The sequence below is a fragment of the Bufo gargarizans genome, chromosome 6, assembly GCF_014858855.1.
Source record: "Bufo gargarizans isolate SCDJY-AF-19 chromosome 6, ASM1485885v1, whole genome shotgun sequence".
In the NCBI taxonomy this organism is placed as follows: domain Eukaryota; kingdom Metazoa; phylum Chordata; class Amphibia; order Anura; family Bufonidae; genus Bufo; species Bufo gargarizans.
This window is the reverse complement of record NC_058085.1, coordinates 39678429-39700873: the sequence shown is the minus strand read 5'-3', so window position 1 is coordinate 39700873 and position 22445 is coordinate 39678429. Positions and strand designations below refer to the sequence as shown.

General features: G+C 45.5%; 1 protein-coding gene across 1 annotated transcript in view; it reads left to right on the top strand.

Annotated features, from left to right (window-relative positions):
* LOC122941954 (zinc finger protein 436-like) overlaps positions 1 to 22445 on the top strand; it is a 35585-nt gene that overhangs the window by 6659 nt on the left and 6481 nt on the right. The window contains exon 4 of the mRNA XM_044299449.1: positions 22205 to 22301. Coding sequence (XP_044155384.1) covers positions 22205 to 22301 — 97 coding nt within the window. The remainder of the gene's footprint in view (positions 1 to 22204; positions 22302 to 22445) is intronic.

The following is a 22445-nucleotide window of genomic DNA, read 5'->3' as shown; positions in this document are numbered from 1 at the left end:
CTAGTTCCAGTTCTGCCATTTTAACCTGCGTGCAGGTATAACAAACATAATACACGTACAATTTCATTAAAAGTATGGTATTTTAGTATAAAAAAAAACAACTTCACAATTAAACCTTTTTTTCTCATCAATATCAGATTACAGTATGTGTGTGTGTAGTGGTGACACCCCACTCCCCAACTGATCAGCTACAATAATTATATTTCTTATTGCAGGAAGGGGGTCCTAATTCTAAGTTTTGCTATTGGGCCCCATGATTTCTATGTATGCCCCTGCTCCAGAATGCTTCTAACAACTCCTTACGTGCTCCTCATTATGTGCAGAGTGAAAAAAAAAAAAAAAAAAGGGACCTGTAAAATTAACTAGTTCCCTTAATCGACACAACTGGTGTCAGATTCTCCTAGACCTAATGTGTCACCACAGCCGTTAACTGAGGCTACCACAAAACTCATTTTAGCTTCTCTTTAGTCTTAACGTAAAAATAAATGTGATGTTTTCATGATGCAGGAATAGATAGATCTCAACGTAGACTGTGCAATAACATTTCACTCTCCTGCTCTTAACAAAAAGGCTGGCTTTTTTTTCATAGGAGTATAAGGATCTTGTGTATTTTCTGCTCAACCATCCATAGTGGATTTTGCAAGCATGTACTGATACACGCTGATAATGTGTAAGCTCCTAATTCCAATCAGCGTTTCTGTCTTGCCTCCATTCCCATAGTAGGAACACATTCCCGCATTTTGCTATTATAGCAAGGGTCTAAAAGCATGGCTAACCATTAGTCATCACTTTGCAACCAATCATGCAGCTTGCCATGCTCACCAGCTAGCTTTAGAACTGAGTTGTTTCAGGCTCTATCCCGCACTTTGATGGTTGGTCATGGCCTGTGTCGTCATCAGCAGCAGGATCATGTCTGCCATAATGAGTGTCAGCCTTGTCCCCTTGCTGTGCTTGGGAAAACTCCATGTCTCCCCGCATCATCAACTCTTCCAGTTGTAGCTCCTCAGCCTTATCCTCCTCCATGCAACTTCAACCATGTGCATGTACAACAGCTACATGGCAGTGACCAAGGTGCAGAAACTGTTACATCAGCCTGAGCATTTGCTCCGATATAATATATAAGGGGGAGGGGGGTGACATAGTTGATCCTGGTGTTGCCCTACTCACAAATCTGGTGGCCTCTTCAAAGGACCTAAGTACGTGACACGCATCCCTGATGAGCTGCCACTGTCTGATCTTGAAAGAACACACACTGTCTTGCTGTGGTGGTCTGGTGCATGATGTAGTCATTGACTACTTTACGCTACTCATGCAGATGCTCCAGCATAATTGACGATGGGAGATTCAGTGAGAAATTTGCTGCTTGATTCAGAATAGCAAATGATTTGCTGTGTGGCTTCTATCACCCATGCTCAGCAGTTGAAAAAACACATATGGTTGGAAGACAATGTAGAGGAAGCAATGTTCTGCCCTGTTTCTGTTAGGGATGAGAGGATGTCCATTGAGGAGGACGTGGAGGAGGTTGATAAGCATCTGGTGTCAATAAGACTTGAGCTCGTTGCTGTGATATAATGTCTCACCCCTGGCATGCAACAGATTGACCAAGTGGGCCGTAACAGCTACTTCAGGTTGTCAATGGTTGCATGTACCTTACCATACAGCGACAGTTCGAAGGCACAGCCCACATTCTTCGCCACCTGGGTACAAGATACAGACAGCGCTTTTATTTCTTTTTTAGCGCTTCTATTAAGTCTGACTGCATGCCATCAACCTGTGGAATCCACAAAGTGATATGGCAGCAACTGCACCAGCTACAACTTACCAGGTGGGAGATCACATGGCAAAAAATTGGAGAACTAGGCACATAAAGTTATTTTCTCCCCATACATTTTGTTATGGAGAAGTCTGAGCAGGAGAAGCAGTAGTTGATGATGATAATGACATTGTACTGCTGGTGGATGTTGACTATCTGCTAGCATGATAATGGAGAGAATTAGGATGGTTTTGATGTGATTGCTGGCCAGTTTTATTTTTCTATCTGATCAGGTGATGCCACCTCATGTGCTGCAGTAGAGCCCTGGTGCCTATGTTCCTGCTTGAAAGCCCACAGCTTATATTTATCTAGCAGAGCTTGCAGACAGCAATGGTTTTGTATGCAAGCACAGTGAAGAAAACAGATGGTTTTGAAGACAATTTTCAATAATTTTTTTTGGGGAAAAAAAATCAAAGTAGAGCTTTGAGACAGCAATGGTTTGGTATGAAGGCACCCTTTACTGAACAGATTCTTGTGTTCCAAAACAAAATTTAAAACAATTTTGTTAAATATAAGAAACTTCGAAATTTTTTGTAGACAAGACAATTTTCAGCAATCATTTCGAAGGAAAAGTCCAATACAATAACAATCGGCACTGTGGAGAAAAATGACTACATGAGAGATACCCATACAGCCTCCACCAGCAAAAACCACATAATTTCTGCCACCACCCAAGCTTTCTCCAGGTCTGACCCAGCTTTTGAGACTGCACCAACAGAGTCCACTACAACAAAATACAACAACTGTGATGAAGACCAATAAGTCAGGTTAGGTACACTAGTCTGAGCTAAATAGAATTGTTGTAGTAAAAAAAAACTTTGCTCAGCAATCTGCCACAGATATACACCAAAAAGCGGCATATATCTGTTTGTGAATGACCTCCAAAATCCTTTTGATTCCCCCAAAGAATCCTGCCAGCGTGTGTGCGTATGACTCCTGCCTCATAACTCTTCTGATGTGATGATACGGGAGATGTGTCTGTTCTTTTGTTATGGCACACATAAAGCGTATATTAGCGGTATGCCATTGCAGTCCGCGGCAACACTTAAAACGCAAAGAGATCAACAACTGCAAGACATTGTGGCAGATATATCAACATATAAAAAAGTGGCCACCAAAGATAAGCCGACTTCCCTATGATTTCAATACGTAGGTGAAATAAGGTGAAATTTTACAATATGAGAGACAGATCAGAAGCAGGATCTGCATGGCACCTGAATAAAGGGCTGGCAGAAAATGGACTCCATATGTTCTCTTAATGGCACCACAGTCCCTCATCTGCAGAAAGTAACGGTCTCCTTTGCAGACTACTTTTATATGTTGTATAACTTGAGGGAGGATCCAAATACGCCCTGACCTAGCTACTCCTTAGTATGCGTTTTTTTTAAGTTTTCTGTCTCTACCTGTTATTAACAAGAAGAGTTGGATTCTCTCAATGTCCATATTTCCTACATGGAATTGTCTTGGGCCATAAAATCTCATAAAGCACCTAGACCTGATGGGGTTTTTGGGGAATATGATAAAACATTTAGCTCTCCCCTATTCCATAATGTCTGTTTAATTCTACATTGAGCACTGGTCGGATCCAGAAAGAAATGTTATTGTCTGTATTATGTATGTGCACCCCTTATCATATGTACAGCGCCAGGGAATGAATGGCGCTTTAATAATAAATAATAATAATAATAATAATAACTCCAAGATTTATTTACCTAGACTGTCCTGCCAACTATAGGTCCATATCTCTACTGAATAGTGAACTTACACTATTTTAGAAAGTCTTGGCTTCCAAAGTTCATGTGATACTTCCTTCCATCATTTCCCCAGATCAGGCGGGCGCTTTCAGTATTCTCCAGAGTAAGGCCTCATGCACACGACAGTTGTTTTTTGCATCCGCAAATTGTGTGTCCGCTAAAAAAAACGGACGCGGCATTCATTTTTTTTTGGGAGGATCTGTTTTTTTCCACAGATCCCTTGTATTAAATGCCTATCCTTGTCCGCAAATGTGAAAAAAGTAGGATATGCAAAATTTTTTGGGCTGAAAGGAAACACGGACAACGGACGCGGAACACAAACGGATGAACTATCAGCATTTTTTTGCTGACCCATTAAAATGAATGGGTCCCCATCCTATCTGCAAAAAAAATGGAACAGAGGCCGAGAAAAACAACTGTCGTGTGCATGAGGCCTAAAGATGGGACAAAAGGATATTTGACGTAATGAAGCCTCCAGGACTCTCCAGGACCAGCAATGTTCTCTAATTGGATGCTGAAAAACCATTTGATAGGGCCATTGGGGGTTTCTGGAGGCGGTACTGTGTGAATTTGGATTTCTGGGGGCTTAAATAAATCATGGTGTAGGTCCTGTGTTTTTTCTCGAAACTATTTAACATCTCACTGCCTCCCTGGAGTCTACTGACAGAGAAAATATTTTCACGCTTGGAGATACGAGGGGAGTCGGCTGGGTCCCAGTCTTACACTATAGGATAGATGGTGTTCTGTTGTCTTTAAAGGGCTTCTGTCATTTTTCATTTTTTGGCTACTTAAAATCCTTATACTGCGATTTATCAATATATAGTCCTCTTACTCTTTTTCTTTCAGTAGTTTCTTCAAAAAACGCACTTTTATAATATGTAAATTACCTCTCTACCAGCAAGTAGGGCGGCTACTTGCTGGTAGCAGCCGCATCCTCCTTTCAAATAAACACCCCCTCCTCCTGTTGATTGACAGGGCCAGCAAGCGCTCTCGTCCTCTGGCTAGCCCTGTCTGCCTTCTAAATCTCGCGCCTGCGCCGCACCGGTCTTCAGTCGGTGCAGGCGCACTGAGAGGAGGACGCTTTCTCAGCCGCTCCATCCTCAATGCGCCTGCGCCGATGACGTCACATCTACACCTGGCGCAGGCGCATTGAGGATGGAGCGGCCGAGCGAGCGTCATCCTCTCAGTGCGCCTGCGCCGACTGAAGACCGGTGCAGCGCAGGCGCGAGATTTAGAAGGGGTAAAAAGGGTGTATGGTTCAATCTCCCTTTTCTCATCCTCCTCCTCCTCCATCATATCAACATGCTTATTAGGCTGCCCTCGCTCCTAATGTTTTAGAGGGTCAGCTCAGCAGCGGGCCCTCGCCCATAATGTCTTAGAGGGTCACCAGCAGGCTCTCAACCATAATGTTTTAGAGTCAGCTCAGCAGCAGACCCTCACACCTAAATTTTTAGATGGTCAGCTCGGCAGCAGGCCCTCGCCCACAAATTTTTTTAGATGGTCAGCTCGGCAGCAGGCCCTCACCCACAACATTTTTTAGATGATCAGCTTGGCAGCAGGCCCTCGCCCACAACATTTTTTAGATGGTCAGCTCGGCAGCAGGCACTCGCCCACAAAATTATTTAGATGGTCAGCTCGGCAGCAAACCCTCGCCCACAATATCTATTAGATGGTCAGCTCAGCAGCAGGCCCTCACCCCCAATGTTTTAGAGGGTCAGCTCAGCAGCAAACCCTCACCCCTAATGTTTTAGATGGTCAGCTCAGCAGCAGACTCTCATCCCTAATGTTTTAGATGGTCAGATCAGCAGCGGGCCCTCGCCTGTAATGTTTAAGAGGGTTACCAGCAGGCCCTTGCTCCTAATGTTTTTGAGGGTCACCAACTAGCCATCAATCATAATTTTTCAAGGGTGTGTATGATGCCCTCCTTTATGTGTAATAAAGGGTGTATTCCGGTTCCTTGTAATTTTTGGCAGCCCTTTCACTTAGTGCAGAGGCTTTATGAGTGTAGGAGTCCCACTACCTGAACAATTGTACCACAATATCAATGAGGCCCTCCTTTATGTGATATACAGGTTGTACCAGAGTGCCTCTTCTTGGTAATTTTTGGCAGCACCTGCACTTTTTATACAAGTAAATATACTGGAAAGAATGTTTCCTAACAATTTTTCCTATAAAATCAATTTTATCTTCGGTTTAGTGAGTATTATTGTCAGTCTGTAAAAGTGGCATACTACTCAGAAAAACATCGTTCCCAGCAGCGACCTGGGAGTCCAAGATGCATCCAGACATCCTCCCCATGCTGTTCTCAAACTATTTCAGTAGTGCTTCCATCAATTTCTGACCTTTTATGATGAACCAGACACCCTCCCCTCTTCAGAGCAGGGGGTGCCTGGTTTAATGCTCGGGTTCTCCCATTGACTTCCATTGTGCTCGGGTGCTCAGTAGAGCACCCGAGCATCCCGAGCATCCCGAGCTGTTCTACTCGAGCACCCGAGCACTTTGGTGTTCGACCAACACTACTTCTTACTATAAGAAGGCCATGTCTTGCAGTCTGCAAATTGTGGATCCACAAAACACGGAAGCCGCCCATGTATGTTCCGCAATTTGCAAAATGTAATGAGCGGCCCATGATAGAAATGCCTATTCTTGTCCGCAAAATGGACAAGAATAGGATACATTCTATTTTTTATTTTTTTCACCGAGCGCTGTCTGCATCTTTTGCGGACCCATTGAAGAAAAACATGTGGCTCGGATGCGGAACCAAACAATAGTCGTGTGCATAAGGCCTAAATCAGTTTTTTTTTTTACCACTGAATATCTCAACTCAGAATAAAGACTATGGCCCTGATTTATCAAGACCAGTGTGCGCTGGGTCCTTCTCTGGCCTCATCATAAATGAAGTGCCTTGTCCAGCTGCCTGTGTGCCAGACGGAAATCTATTCCAGCTCGTAACTCTGTAATTTACATCAGTTTCTGGCATAAATAACGGTAAATGTTCTGGGGCGAGTGGCCCTGTCCTCTCCACACCCACTTTTTAGGGCCAGTGAAAAATTGCGAGTTGTGACAGTGAAATTCACAATTGTTTGGCGTAAGGATTCCCCCACATTCTTCATCTTTTTCAATTTATATCAGAGTTGGATCGTATCGCGTATCCGGGTACGTACTGACCGCCTCACTGAGTGCCCCTGTTTCGAATGTTTGAGAGCGCGTCTGCTAATCTTAACCCTTTACATCATTCCTGGACAACTCGAACCAATGCTTGATCTTCCTAAAATCTGGCACATCTTTAGGTGATTGCCTTTCCGCATCCCTACACATGTAATTGGTCAGCTGCGCCACGATATGCGTCGTTTCAGAGGCACTGGGGGATTATACATCAATAATATATCTCCAGGTACAACACTTCACAACCTGGAGCCTGACTCCTCCCACACATGGTCACATGGTCATGACATCATCACAGGTCCTTTAACTACCTAAGTAACACAACTACAAGCTTGACTCCTCCCCCACATGGTCATGACATCATGAAAGGTCCTTTATCCCACTAGTCTCCCCCCTCCCACATACATGTAGTGTCCAGCGGTGCAGACGGAGGTATGTGTACAGTCACCGCCATTGTCTGTGGGGCAGAGGGATCATTAATCCTTTCACTGTGTATATACAATATATATATATATATATATATATATACATTTAAGTGTGTACACTATGTACCAGGTGTAGCGGCGGATCACTCTGGGTGACCCCGGCAGTCTGTTCTTCTGCCGGAGATGTGAGCGGAGCCTAAGAAAAAGATTCATTTTAGAGATCTTTTTACAGGTTTAATCCATGTTTTTCAGGCCGTTCCTGGTAGTGAATTAAGTACTGAGCCCCGCAGTGCGTATCGTCATCTCTCGCTCACCCCTATCTTTATATGTCAGAATTACGGAACTATCCGCCGTTCTAAAACGTAACTTCTAAATGGATATAAATCCAACGCTCATTATGACAATCTGTAAAGTCGGTACCGATTTTTCTATGAACAAGCGAAACGCTCATTCATCAGATAATCTGATCGTTTGTGCGGTGAACTAGTGAAAGATCAATATTTTTTCCAAGGCGTCTGAACCCACTTAAGTTTTGCTGGATTCATGATGAGACTTGAAGGAGAGGATATCCGCGTTAGAGATTGACTAAGCGCCTTGCACGCTCTAAACATATAGATAATTTGGATTAGAATTTCTCTCTGTCATTGCCTGTGTTCCCCTAGATTGACTACAGTGGTCATGTGAAGGTAGGACGTGAAATATGGAGCGACTGCTTTGATAAACTATTGAACTCATATGCAAGCAATAGCCATACAATAGAGAACACAACATCTACACTTTATTATCTCCTCCAACGTCTTCTCTTATTATCTCCAGTAATTGAATTTTACATGGAATTTTGTAGGATTTTACATCGTCTCATCTTCTTTCCATTCAGGTTCCTACAATATAGGATCCGCTCAGTGGATATCTTCTATATAAGATCCTTCTCCCGATTGACCTGTCAAGGATGGACAGGGAAAGGGATAAGATGGTGGAAAGTATAATAAATCTCACCCTAGAGATCCTCTTCTGGCTTACTGGAGAGGTGAGAGATTCTGATGATGTCACATTACATCATCTTATCTATGTTACTAACAGATGGACATGACTGGAGAGGTGAGGGACTCTGGAAAATTATAGAGTGATATTTATTACTGTGTCTCTTCATAACCAGGACTACACAGTAGTGAAGAAGACCTCTAGTGAGCGCTGTCAGGACCCTGTGTCTGAAGGATGGGGAAGAACCCTGAGCCCAATCACGGGGCCCCCACCTTACCCCCTGATACATGAGGAAATCAATAGAGAGAAGATCCTAGAACTCACTAACAAGATGATTGAGCTGCTGACTGGAGAGGTGACACTGCTGGGAATGATGGCACGTTATACAGGAATGCTATGAAGGGATCGGGGTGATGACTGTATCATTGTGTTTTCAGGTTCCTATAAGGTGTCAGGATGTCACCGTCTATTTCTCCATAGAGGAGTGGGAGTATTTAAAAGGACACAAAGATCTATACAAGGACATCATGATGGAGGATCCCCGGCCGCTCACATCACCAGGTAATAGACATGACTAAATACACGCATCCTCTCATTATTTGTGTGTAAGGGATGAATTCAGTCACTGGATGTGTTTCCTACAGTTAAGGAAGAGAGAAGAACACCAGAGAGATGTCCCAGTCCTCTTCTTCCACAGGATGGCTCAGAAGAAGATCACAATGTCCCACAGGATGATCAGGTAGATAGACATAAGGCCTCATGAAATGTCCCCTACGATCTGTAGAAGGCTGTTAAGATCCTGTGCTCAGTCCTGTTTTATCCACCAGTATCATATGTTTTATCTTGTATAATGAGAAAGGTGGAGATGGCAGGATTACACCTGAACGTAGACATTACATGTTGTATGGACCTTCTCACAATATTTTGGATATGGAGACCTGTATAATGGGCTCCCCTGTCATTCCATTTGGCATGAGAATTTTTTGAGAGCTTTTTTCTGGGTGAGGGACTGTGCAATACTCAGTGGGTGTAACAGCAGCTGCTGTGTGCCGCTGTTCTCCTGCTTACCGCCGTGGTCCCGGGCCCTGTGTTCAGCGGGGATCTGCTCCACAGTTTCCTCTCAGCCCTGGCCACAATATGCTTGCTGTTTGTTTCCTGCAGCAATTTATTAAAGGCCGGTGCGCGTCACTTCCTGGGCTTTATGGGTTAGGTCATGTGACCTCGCTGACCTATCTTAGCCCTCCTGCGCATATATAAGTGGCTCTGCCCCCTTCCCAGATGCCTCAGTGTCAAGGTCCTTGTGTCCTGCTAAGGTTCTTAGTTTCCACTAGTGTTCCTGTAGTCCTGACTCGTATCTGTATTCCTAGACTCTGCAACCTGTTAGATCCCTTTCTGCTTGCCTTGACTCTCCTGTTGCTGATCCAGATTGCCTGACCTGTATTTGTGCCGCCTGCCCTGACCTTTTGCCCGTCTGACTACGTGTCACGAGGGTGTCAAGAACCACGCCTGACTCCGTTATACCCAGGGTCAGGAAATCGCAGCGGTTGGCTGCGCGCGCTATGTAGAAAGATAGGGCTGTTTCTTTATGGTAGCTTTCTGGGTTTGCTTTGCAACCTTTTTTGGCTCACTCAGGGATCCGTAGCTCCTTCTCCTCAGCTGTTCCTTGTCCAGCACTCCCAACCTCCTTATATTCCCCTCTCCCACTTCTCTGGTTGCCAGATATAGAGCTTCCTGCCTGGACTTCTATACTGACCCACTGGAGCTGTTGTCGCCCACCATTGTCTGTCCTCTCCCTGGTGTTTCCCTCTTAGTGTCAGTGGTGCGGACTAGCGATCCCACCGGCCGTTCACTACCTAGGGCTCATCTTAGGGAAAGCCAGGGTCTAGGAACGTGATCGGCGTACAGGTGAGGAACCCGTCTAGGGACGTCAGGGCAGTCAGGTGCCAGCCGCAAGGTGAGTCAGGGGTCACCACCTTTCCCTCTCCCTTGGGCAGGGCCTTCCCTTTTCCCTCCCTTTGCGTGACGCCGGTCATTACATTATATCTGGCCCCAGTATGGATCCAATTGCTGCTTTGTCAAAGCAATTTCATGGCCTGTCTTTGGAGGTGGCAGGATTGAAGGCGTCGGTCCTCCAGCAACAGCAGCAATTACAACTGACCGCAAGCCCAGCGGTTGCTACAGGTAACCAGGTTGTTGCGGAACCCAAGGTTGCTCTCCCTGACAGATTTTCTGGGGGAAGGTACAAGTTTGTGACATTCCGTGAGGCCTGTAAATTATATTTTAAGCTGCGCCCTTACTCCTCTGGTAATGAAGAACAGCGGGTGGGGGTTGTTATTTCCCTGCTGCAGGGGGACCCGCAATCCTGGGTGTTCTCTTTACCCACTGATTCCTAGGCTCTCCGGTCAATGGATGAATTTTTTGGGACCTTGGGTCTCATATATGACGACCCTGACCGAGTTGCACTGGCTGAATCAAAATTACGGAGACTCCTACAGGGAGAGCGGCCAGTAGAGGAGTATTGCTCTGAGTTCCGTAGGTGGGCTACGGATACCCAGTGGAACGACCCGGCTCTCAGGAGTCAGTTCTACTCTGGGTTATCCGAAAGGGTTAAGGATGCGCTTGCGCTATATGAGACCCCCTTTTCCCTTGATGCGGTTATGTCCCTTTCTATCCAAATAGATAGACGTCTTAGGGACAGATTGAAAGACCCGGAGCAATTGGTAACCCCTCCCAAGCAGCAGTTAGTCTGTACGGACTTAGACAAGCCTATGCAGCTAGGAGGAACTACTCGTCAGGTCCATCCTCCGGAGGTTTGCCGTTGGCGTGGGTTTTGTTTTTTCTGTGGGGAGAGGGGTCATTTCATTAATGTCTGTCCTTCTTTCCTCAAAAACAAAAGACCGTCGGAAAACTACTAACCCCATGCTGTGTGGAGGATGTCAGCCGGGGGGTATGTTTCCTCCATATGAACATCGCAATTTGTGTTGCCAGCGGTTGTTGTTTTTGGCACTAAGACGGAGACTATTTCTTTTTTTCTAGACAATGGAGCAGGAGTAAATTTGATAGATGCCCATTTTGCCCACACTATGGGTTTGTCTCTCTGTACGCTACAGAGACCTATTCCCATTTTCGCTATTGATTCTGCTCCTCTGTCTCAGAGAAACCTCACCCACATTGTCCATAAATGACACCTTCGGGTAGGGGACCACCATAACGAGATGCTTTCATGTTATGTTCTGGAGGGGCTTCCCACTCCGGTGGTGCTGGGCCTTCCCTGGTTGGTAGCGCACAATCCAGTGGTGGATTGGCAGGCCAGGGAGATATTGGAGTGGAGTGAGCATTGCAGAGAAAATTGCTTAAATAGCAATTGCTTAGTCGCCTCCATAGCTACCCTACCTACATTTGTTTCGGACTTTGAGGACGTTTTTTCTGAAATAAGGGTTGTCAGAAGTTACCACCTCACCGTCCTTATGATTGCCCGGTTAACCTTATTCCCGGCGCAAAATTACCCAAGACCAGGTTATATAATCTTTCGGGTCCGGAGAGACAAGCCATGAAAGATTATATCTCCGAGAGTCTGGCTAAGGGACACATCAGACCCTCCTCTTCACCTGTCGCTGCAAGGTTTTTCTTCGTTAAAAAGAAAGATGGGGGCCTGCGTCCTTGCCTAGATTTTCGCGAATTAAACCGGATAACCATCCGAGACCCATACCCTCTTCCTCTCATTCCTGACCTGTTTAATCAGATTGCGGGTGCTAGGTGGTTCGCCAAACTTGATCTTAGGGGGGCCTACAATCTGATTCGTATCAAGGAGGGGGATGAGTGGAAGACAGCTTTTAACACCCCTGAGGGGCATTATGAAAATCTAGTCATGCCTTTCGGTCTGACCAATGCTCCTGCTGTCTTCCAACATTTCGTTAATTACATTTTTAGTCATCTTATCGGCAGGTTTGTGGTAATATACCTAGATGATATTTTAATTTATTCGTCTGATCTGAAAACACATGAGGTGCATGTCAGACAGGTACTGCAGGTCCTACGGAGGAATAAATTATATGCTAAAATTGAAAAGTGTGTCTTCGCCGTTCAGGAGATACAATTCCTAGGTTATTTATTATCTGCTTCAGGTTTCCGTATGGATCCTATGAAGGTCCAGGCAATTATAGATTGGGATCTTCCTGAGAACCTCAAAGCACTGCAACGGTTCTTGGGCTTCGTAAATTTCTATAGGAAATTCTTTAAAAATTATTCAGTTATTGTAAAACCCCTTACTGACATGACTAGGAAGGGGACTGATTTTTCTAAATGGTCTGACGCCGCTAAAATTGCTTTTTCCTCTCTAAAAGAGAGGTTTACCTCGGCACCTGTACTAGTCCAACCTGATGTCTCCCAGCCTTTTATTGTTGAAGTCGATGCGTCAGAGGTGGAGTAGGGGCTGTGCTGTCTCAGGGTCCGTCTCCTATCTGCAGCAGAAAATAACTATGATATTGGCAATAGGGAACTATTAGCTATTAAACTAGCGTTTGAAGAATGGCGTCACTTTTTAAAGGGGCAATCCACCCCGTCACTGTGATTGCGGACCACAAAAACCTTCTGTACCTCGAATCAGCTAAGCGTCTCTTAACTTTGTTATTACATATTGTCCTGGGGCAAAAAATACCAAGGCTGATGCATTATCTCGTTGTTTCCCTGGAGGGGGTAATGTGAGTGATCCGGTACCCATTCTACAAAGAGGAGTGGTTGTCTCTGCGGTACACTCTGCTCTGGAGGGGAAGGTGTTAGAGGCCCAGGGGGACGCCCCGGTCTCTTGCCCCTCAGAGAAATTGTTTGTACCGTTGAACCTGCGTTTCGAATTATTGAAGGAACATCATAATTCGGCACTTGCTGGGCACCCGGGTAGTAAAGCAACCTTGGAGCTATTGTCTCGTTGTTTTTGGTGGCCAAGGTTGCGTCAGGATATAATGGGTTTTGTGTCTTCTTGTTCTACTTGTGCGCGCGCGAAAGTCTCTCATACATGTCCTGCAGGGTCTTTATTACCACTTGTCATTCCCAATAGGCCATGGACACATCTGCCAATGGATTTTATCACTGACTTACCTTTGTCTGCAGGTAAAACAGTCATTTTGGTAGTAGTGGACAGGTTTAGCAAAATGGTACACTTCATTGCGTTACCCGCACTACCTAATGCTAAGACTCTTGCTCAGGTATTCATCAGTGAAATCGTGAAGCTTCACGGGGTCCCTTCCGATGTTGTTTCGGATCGGGGTACCCAGTTTATTTCTAAATTTTGGAAAGCTTTTTGTTCCCGTTTGGGGGTACACTTGTCATTTTCCTCAGCTTTCCATCCTCAGTCGAATGGACAGACTGAGCGTACCAACCAAAACCTTGAGACATATCTAAGATGTTTTGTGTCTGAAAACCAAGAGTTGTGGCCATCATATTTACCGTTAGCTGAGTTTGTCATAAATAATCGTTGTCAGGAATACACTGGAAAGTCACCATTTCTTGGTGCATATGGTTTTCATCCCCAATTCTGTACTTTCAAAGAGAGGGGGTCTTCTGGGGTTCCTGAAGAGGAACGTTTTTCATCATCTCTTTCATTGGTATGGCAGAAGGTGCGAGCTAACTTGAGAAATATGGGAGGTAAATACAAATGCATGGCTGATAAGAGATGGTCGCCAGGTCCGGACCTAGGAGTGAATGACTATGTGTGGTTATCTACTAGGAATATTAAATTAAAGGTTCCCTCTTGGAAACTGGGTCCTAGGTTCATTGGCCCTTACAAAATTGTAGCCGTCATTAACCCCGTGGCTTTTCGCCTGGAGCTACCTCAGACTTTTTAAATCCATAACGTCTTTCATAAGTCGTTACTCAAGAAATATGTTCCACTTCTAGAACCGTCACCGCTGCCACCCCCTCCTGTTGTTGTGGATGGTAATCTAGAGTTTCAGATATCCAAAATTGTTAATTCTTGTCGGGTCCGCCGCTCTCCTCAATATCTGGTGCATTGGAGGTTACAGTCCCGAGGAAAGAATGTGGGTTCCTGCGTCTGAAGTAAACGCCGACAGGCTAGTTCGGGCTTTTCATGCCTCTCATCCTGAGAGACCTGGTCCTGAGTGTCCGGAGGCCCCTCGTAGAGAGGGGGTACTGTCACGAGGGTGTCAAGAACCACGCCTGACTCCGTTATACCCGGGGTCAGGAAGTCGCAGCGGTTGGCTGCGCGCTCTATGTAGAAAGATAGGGCTGTTTCTTTATGGTAGCTTTCTGGGTTTGCTTTGCAACCCTTTTTGGCTCACTCAGGGATCCATAGCTCCTTCTCCTCAGCTGTTCCTTGTCCAGCACGCCCAACCTCCTTAAATTACCCTCTCCCACTTCTCTGGTTGCCAGATATAGAGCTTCCTGCCTGGACTTCTATACTGACCCACTGGAGCTGTGTTGCTGCGTTCCCTGGTTGTTGTTCCAGAACGTTACCCTCCGGATCCCTGTTGGGCCTTTGTGGTCTGCTGTTGTCGCCCACCTGGGATTATATGTTTGTCTCTATTGTCTGTCCTCTCCTTGGTGTTTTCCTTTTAGTGTCAGTGGTGCGGACTAGTGATCCCACCGCCCCTTTCACTACCTAGGGCTCATCTTAGGGAAAGCTAGGGTTTAGGCACGTGATTGGCGTACGGGTGAGGAACCAGTCTAGGGACGTCAGGGCAGTCAGGTGCCAGCCGCAAGATGAGTCAGGGGTCACCACCTTTCCCTCTCCCTTGGGCAGGGCCTTCCCTTTTCCCTCCCTTTGCGTGATGCCGGTCATTACACTACGCCTCTGCCTCATCCTTCGGTCCTGTACCTCTGGTACATTTCTCAGGCACCTCCTGTACCGCCTGGACTAGCTGACTCGTGTGCCTATCCTCTTCAAGAGGTATCGACCTGGTGTTCCCCTCAGGAAAGTTTATCCCCACCATCAGGGGTACTGTGAAGATCCAGGGGTTCACTTAGACAATGCTCTTAGAGGAGGTAGGACACATGGCACAGTGGGTTCACACTCACTGGTTTGTGACAGTGGGTCCATCAAAGTTTTGGTATCTATAGCTATGGGTTTCTATGAAGCTTCTCCCTTTCACAGCCTGCCTCACCTAGGAATTTCAGGCAGGTTTGTACAAGTCAGTAAGGATGCTCCTGTGTGCCTCTATGAGTCTTTGTGGCCTACCTCACTACTTTTCACAGATTTACCAACTACCCACAGCTGACAATGCAGTGTGCATGTCACATAATACTCTGTGTACATGAGAGTATGGATCTAAGCCACCAGGTTGCCAACATAGTTCAAGTCTTGAAAGAGGTTTTCCAAGTGTTTTTACTTTTGACCTATCCTCAGGATAGGTCATCAGTATCTGATTGGTGGCGTCTGACACCCAGGACTCCCCCCACACTTAGCTGTTTGAGAAGGCACACAGTAGCACTGCAGTCTTCTCTAGCTTTCCCAAGGCCGTGTGACTTTACGTTCCTCAGTTATGTGGCCTAGATGCAGCTCAGCCCCTTTGAAACTAATGAGGCTGAGCACGATACTAAGCACAGCAGGTATACAATGTACAGCACTGTGCATGGTAGTCAGAGAGAAGGACGAGGTGCTACTACAAGCACTGGTGCCTTCTCAAACAACCCATCAGCGGGGGTCCTAGGTTTCAGATACAAACCTTTTCTCACCTGGCTCCTCCTAGCTAGCGTTTTTGTGCATACCTTAGCGCCACAGTGCTCACCTTGATGTCAGCATGCGTCTCTGTTGACTCTTAGCACATCCTTCTGAGATCATGGCAGGTTCTGGTGCTGCCGCCATGTATAGTGGCTCACCAAACTTTTGCAGGGTCTCACAGGCACACACACAGAGTGGAGCAGCATAAAGTACATGACATAACAACAACTTCTTAAACTAAGACCCATGTGTGAATTTGGATTTCTGGGGGCTTAAATCATGGCATAGGTCCTGACCTGTGTTTTTTCTCTAAACTATTTAACATGCCTCCCTGGAGTCTACTGACAGAGAAAATATTTCCACGCTTGGAGATACAAGGGGAGTCCATTGGGTCCCAGTCTCACACTATAGGATAGATGGTGTTCTGTTGTCTTTAATGGATGGTCTCTTCTTCTTCACCCAGGTTTTCAGTGTTCTTGCTGATTTTTTCCTCAACTTCTTACTAATGTTGGGTGAGCATGCTCGGCACATCGTGGTGTTCGGCCGAATACCACGTTTGCTCGAGCACGATGCTCGAGTCTCCTCCCCGCGCGTTTGTTGGCTTCTACGCAGCCAATAAACATGCAGGTAAGTACTGCCCTCACTGTAATGCCGTAGCAATGTTGGCTGCTGGCATTACAGTGATTGGCTGGCCCTGAACGTGTCATCGGGTGCTATATATTATATATTAGTCAGGGAGAGCTGGAGAGCAGAAGGGAGAGATAGTGTAGGGATTGAAATAGCAATATTTTAGTTTTTATACTTGTTATAGACCCAAAAGTCCTTTTTAGGACTATGCACTACTGTGTGTGGCAGCAATATATATTTTAGTGCAACCTGCACTAAATTGCTAGAACTTATTAGAGACCCAAAAGTCCTTTTAAGGAATATAGTTGTATCTGGCAGCATTATATATTTTTAGCGCAACCTGCGCTAAATAGCTTGCAATTGTTTGGCCGCTGCAGACAGCGGCATTATCTGCGCTGCATCTTCTGTCTAACGTGTGCGCAGCCTAAAAATATCTGTGACATCCAGTGTACTTTTTCTGCAGATGGTGTTTGTTGCGGACAGTTACATTACATGCGCTACATCTCCTGTATAACGTTTGCATATACGAAATATCAGTGACATTCAATCAAACTTTTTTGCTGCTGGTGGCAGCGACATTACCTGCGCTACATCTCCAGTATAACGTTAGAGCATCCGAAATATCAGTGATGTTCAGTGTAATTTTTTTCGCCGCTGCAGAGGGTAGTACCCATGAAAGTTTTATTCCATCTGCTCAGCGTGGATGGGTAGAAGAGGAGGAAGAGGAGATTGAGAGTCATCCTCCTGATGAGGACAGCAAAGTTTTGTCTGTTGGGACTCTGGCACACATGGCTGACTTAATGTTAAGCTGCCTTTCCCGTGACCCTCGCAGTCGCATTGTACGCATTTTGGCCAACACTGATTGCTGGTTGTTAACCCTTCTCAACCCCCGCTACAAAGAGAACTTCTCATCTCTTTTTCCTGTGGTGGAGAGGACGAGCAAAATGGTGCAATACCAGAAGGTCCTTGTGGAAAAATTGCTCCAAAAATTTCTAGCTGACAACGCTGGCAGCAGAGTACGTAGTTCCTTGGCCAATCAAGGAGAGAAGACGAGGGGAACACACAGCAGTTCCAACAGAGGCAGGGCAACACTCTCCAAGGCCTGGGACAGTTTTATGACACCTCGCCAGCACCCTCACCCTGATGTGCTGCCTAGTGTCAGAAGGAGGGAAAAATTTTGGTAGATGGTGAAGGAGAACATAGCAGACCGTGTCAGTGTCCTCAATGATCCCTGTGTACCTTACAACTACTGGGTGTCCAAGCTGGACACGTGGCACGAACTGGCGCTCTACGCCTTGGAGGTGCTGGTCTGCCGCCAGCGTTTTGTCAGAGCGTGTATTTAGTGCTGCTGGGGCCATAATAACTGGTAAGCACAGACCTTGTCAACTGAAAATGCTGAGCGGCTGACTCTTATAAAAATTAACAAGACCTGGATTGCCCCTGACTTCTCTACTCCACCAGAGGAAAGTGGCTGAACATGAAAGCCCTCTAAGCCCCCTTTCACACGGGCGAGATTTCTGCGCGGGTGCAATGCGTGAGGTGAACGCATTGCACCCGCACTGAATCCGGACCCATTCACTTCTATGGGGCTGTGCAGATAAACGGTGATTTTCACGCATCACTTATGCGTTGCGTGAAAATCGCAGCATGTTCCTCTTTGTGCATTTTGCACGCAACGCAGGCCCCATAGAAGTGAATGGGGCTGCGTGATAATCGCAAGAATCCGCAAGCAAGTGTGGATGTGGTGCGATTTTCACGCACGATTGCTAGGAGACGATCGGGATGGAGACCCGATCATTATTATTTTCCCTTATAACATGGTTATAAGGTAAAATAATAGCATTCTTAATACAGAATGCATAGTACAATAGGGCTGAAGGGGTTAAAAAGAATGTACTCACCTAATCCACTTGTTCGCGCAGCCCGTCTTCTCTTTGCTGTGCAGGAAAATGACCTGTGATGACGTCACTACGCTCATCACATGGTCCGTCATATGATCTATCACCATGGTAAAAAAAGATCATGTGATGAGCGCAGTGACATCATCAAAGGTCATTTTTCTGTGCACAGCAAAGATGAAGACAGAAGAGAAGCTGGGCTGCGCGAGCAAGTGGATTAAGGTGAGTTTAATTTTATTTATTTTTTTAACCCCTCCAGCCCTATTGTACTATGCATTCTGTATTAAGAATGCTAGTATTTTCCCTTATAACCATGTTATAAGGGAAAATAATACAATCTACACAACCCCGATCTTCTGTGAAGAAGTTCAGGTTTGGGTACCAAACATGCCGATTTTTCTCACGTGCAAGCAAAACGCATTACAATGTTTTGCACTCGCGCGGAGAAATCGTGCATTTTCCCGCGACGCACCCGCATCTTATCCGGGCCAAAAACATGACACCCATGTGAAAGAGGCCTAAATGTGGCTTTTATGGTGTATTGAATGCACTGTATTCCCATGCACCCCTTCCACCACTAAAAAGGGTATATGGTTTAATATCCCTTTTCTCATGCTCCTCCTCCATCATATCAACATGCTTATTAGGCTACCCTCACTCCTAATGTTTTACAGGGTCAGCTCAGCAGCGGGCCCTCACCCATAATGTTTTAGAGGGTCACCAGCAGGCCCTCAACCATAATGTTTTAGAGTCAGCTCAGCAGCAGACCCTCACACCTAAATATTTAGATGGTCAGCTCGGCAGCAGGCCCTCGCCCACCAATTTTTTTAGATGGTCAGCTCGGCAGCAGGCCCTCGCGCACAAAATTTTTTAGATGGTCAGGTCGGTAGCAGGCCCTCGCCCACAACATTTTTTAGATGTTCAGCTTGGTAGCAGGCCCTCGCCCACAAATTTTTTTAGATGATCAGCTCGGCAGCAGACCCTCACCCACAATTTTTTTAGATGGTCAGCTCAGCAGCAGGCCCTCACCCACACAATTTATTAGATGGTCAACTCGGCAGCAGGCCCTCACCCCTAATGTTTTAGATGGTCAGATCAGCAGCAGGCCCTCGTCTGTAATGTTTTAGAGGGTCATCAGCAGGCCCCTGCTCCTAATGTTTTCGAGGGTTACCAACTGGCCATCAATCATAATTTTTCAAGGGTGTGTATGATGCCCTCCTTTATGTGTAATAAAGGGTGTATTGGAGTTCCGGTTCCTTGTAATTTTTGGCAGCCCTTTCACTTAGTGCATAGGCTTTATGAGTGTAGGAGTCCCACTACCTGAACAATTGTACCACAATATCAATGAGGCCCTCCTTTATGTGATATACAGGTTGTATCGGAGTGCCTCTTCCTTGTAATTTTTGGCAGCACTTGCACTTTTTATACAAGTAAATATACAGAAAAGAATGTTTCCTAACAATTTTTGCTCTAAAATCGATTTTATCTTCGGTTTAGTGAGTATTATTGTCAATCTGTAAAAGTGGCGCACTACTCGGACACCATCATTCCCAGCAGCGACCTGGGAGTCCAAGATGCATCCAGACATCCTCCCCATGCTGTTCCCGGACCATTTCAGTGGTGTTTTAATCAATTTCTGACCTTTTACTATAAACCAGACACCCTCCCCACTTTAGAGCAGGGGGTGCCTGGTTTATTGTTCGGGTTCCCCAATTGACTTCCTATTGTGCTCGGGTGCTCGGTAGAGCACCCGAGCATCCCGAGGTGTTCTACTCGAGAACCCAAGCACTTTGGTGCTCGACCAACACTACTTCTTACTATAAGCAGAATATGACTAAGGCCATGTTTTGCAGTCTGCAAATTGTGGATCCACAAAACACAGAAGCCGCTCATGTATGTTCTGCAATTTGCAAAATGTAATGGGCAGCCCATGATAAAAATGCCTATTCTTGTCCGCAAAATGGACAAGAATAGGATACGTTCTATTTATTTATTTATTTTTGCGGGGCCACAGAATGGAGCAACAGATGCGGACAGGACACCGAGCGCTGTCTGCATCTTTTGAGGACCCATTGAAGCAAAACATGTGGCTTGGATTCGGAACCAAACAATGGTCGTGTGCATAAGGCCTAAATCCGTTTTTTTACCACTGAATATCTCAACTCAGACTAAAGACTATGGCCCTCATTTATCAAGACCAGCGTGAGCTACACTGGTCTTGATGGGTCCTGCTCTGGCCTCATCATAAAGGAAGTGCCTCGTCCGACCGCCTGTGTGCCAGATGTTAATCTATTCCAGCTCATAACTGGCATCGATTTCAGTCCTTATTTACACCAGTTTCTGGCATAAATAACGGTAAATGTTCTGGGGCCAGTGGCCCTGTCCTCTCCACACCCACTTTTCAGGGCCAGTGAAAAATTGCGAGTTGTGACAGAGAAATTTGCAATTCCCCTACATTCTTCATCTTTTTCAATTTATCTCAGAGTTGGATCGTATCGCGTATCCGTGTACGTACTGACCGCCTCACTGAGTGCCCCTGTTTCGAATGTTTGAGAGCGCGTCTGCTAATCTTTACCCTTCACATCATTCCTGGACAACTAGAACCAATGCTTGTTCTTCCTAAAATCTGGCACATCTTTAGGTGATTGCCTTTCCACATCACTGCACATGTAATTGGTCAGCTGCGCCACGATATGCGTCGTTTCATAGGCACTGGGGGATTATACATCAATAATATATCTCCAGGTACAACACTTCACAACCTGGATCCTGACTCCTCCCACACATGATCACATGGTCATGACATCATCACAGGTCCTTTAACTACCTAAGTAGCACAACTACTACAAACTTGACATCTCCCCCACATGGTCATGACATCATGAAAGGTCCTTTATCCCGACTAGTCTCCCCCCCTCCCACATACATGTAGTGTCTAGCAGTGTAGATGGAGGTATGTGTACAGTCACCGCCATTGTCTGTGGGGCAGAGGGATCATTAATTCCTTTCACTGTGTATATACAATATATATACATTTAAGTGTGTACACTATGTACCAGGTGTAGTGGCGGATCACTCTGGGTGACCCCTGGCAGTCTGTTCTTCTGCCGGAGATGTGAGTGGAGCCTAAGAAAAAGATTCATTTTAGAGATCTTTCTACAGGGTTTATTCCATGTTGTTCAGGCGATTCCTGGTAGTGAATTAAGTACTGAGCCACGCAGTGCGTATCGTCATCTCTCGCTCACCACTATCTTTATATGTCAGAATTACGGAACTATCCGCCGTTCTAAAACGTAACTTCTAAATGGATATAAATCCAACGCTCAGTATGACAATCTGTAAAGTTGGTACCGATTTTTCTATGAACAAGTGAAATGCTCATTCATCAGATAATCTGATCGTTTGTGCCGTGAACTAGTGAAAGATCAATATTTTTTCCGAGGCGTCTGAACCCACTTAAGTTTTGCTGGATTCATGATGAGACTTGAAGGAGAGGATATCCGTATTAGAGATTGACTAAGCGTCTTGCACGCTCTAAACATATAGATAATTTGGATTAGAATTTCTCTATGTATCCTAAATAAAGTTATCAGATTTTATTCTTGAGTGATGGATATTTTCCACTTCGTACTGTCATTGCCTGTGTTCCCCTAGATTGACTACAGTGGTCATGTGAAGGTAGGACGTGAAATATGGAGCAACTGCTTTGATAAACTATTCAACTCATATGCAAGCAATAGCCATACAATAGAGAACACAACATCTACACTTTATTATCTCCTCCAACATCTTCTTTTATTATCTCCAGTAATTGAATTGTACATGGAATTTTGTAGGATTTTACATCGTCTCATCTTCTTTCCATTCAGGTTCCTACAATAAAGGATCCGCTTAGTGGATATCTTCTATATAAGAGCCTTCTCCTGATTGACCCGTCAAGGATGGACAGGGACAAGATGGCGGAGAGTATATTAAATCTCACCCTAGAGATCCTCTTCCGGCTTACTGGAGAGGTGAGAGATTCTGATGATGTACACATTACATCATCTTATCTATGTTACTAACAGATGGACATGACTGGAGAGGTGAGGGACTCTGGGGATGTATGGA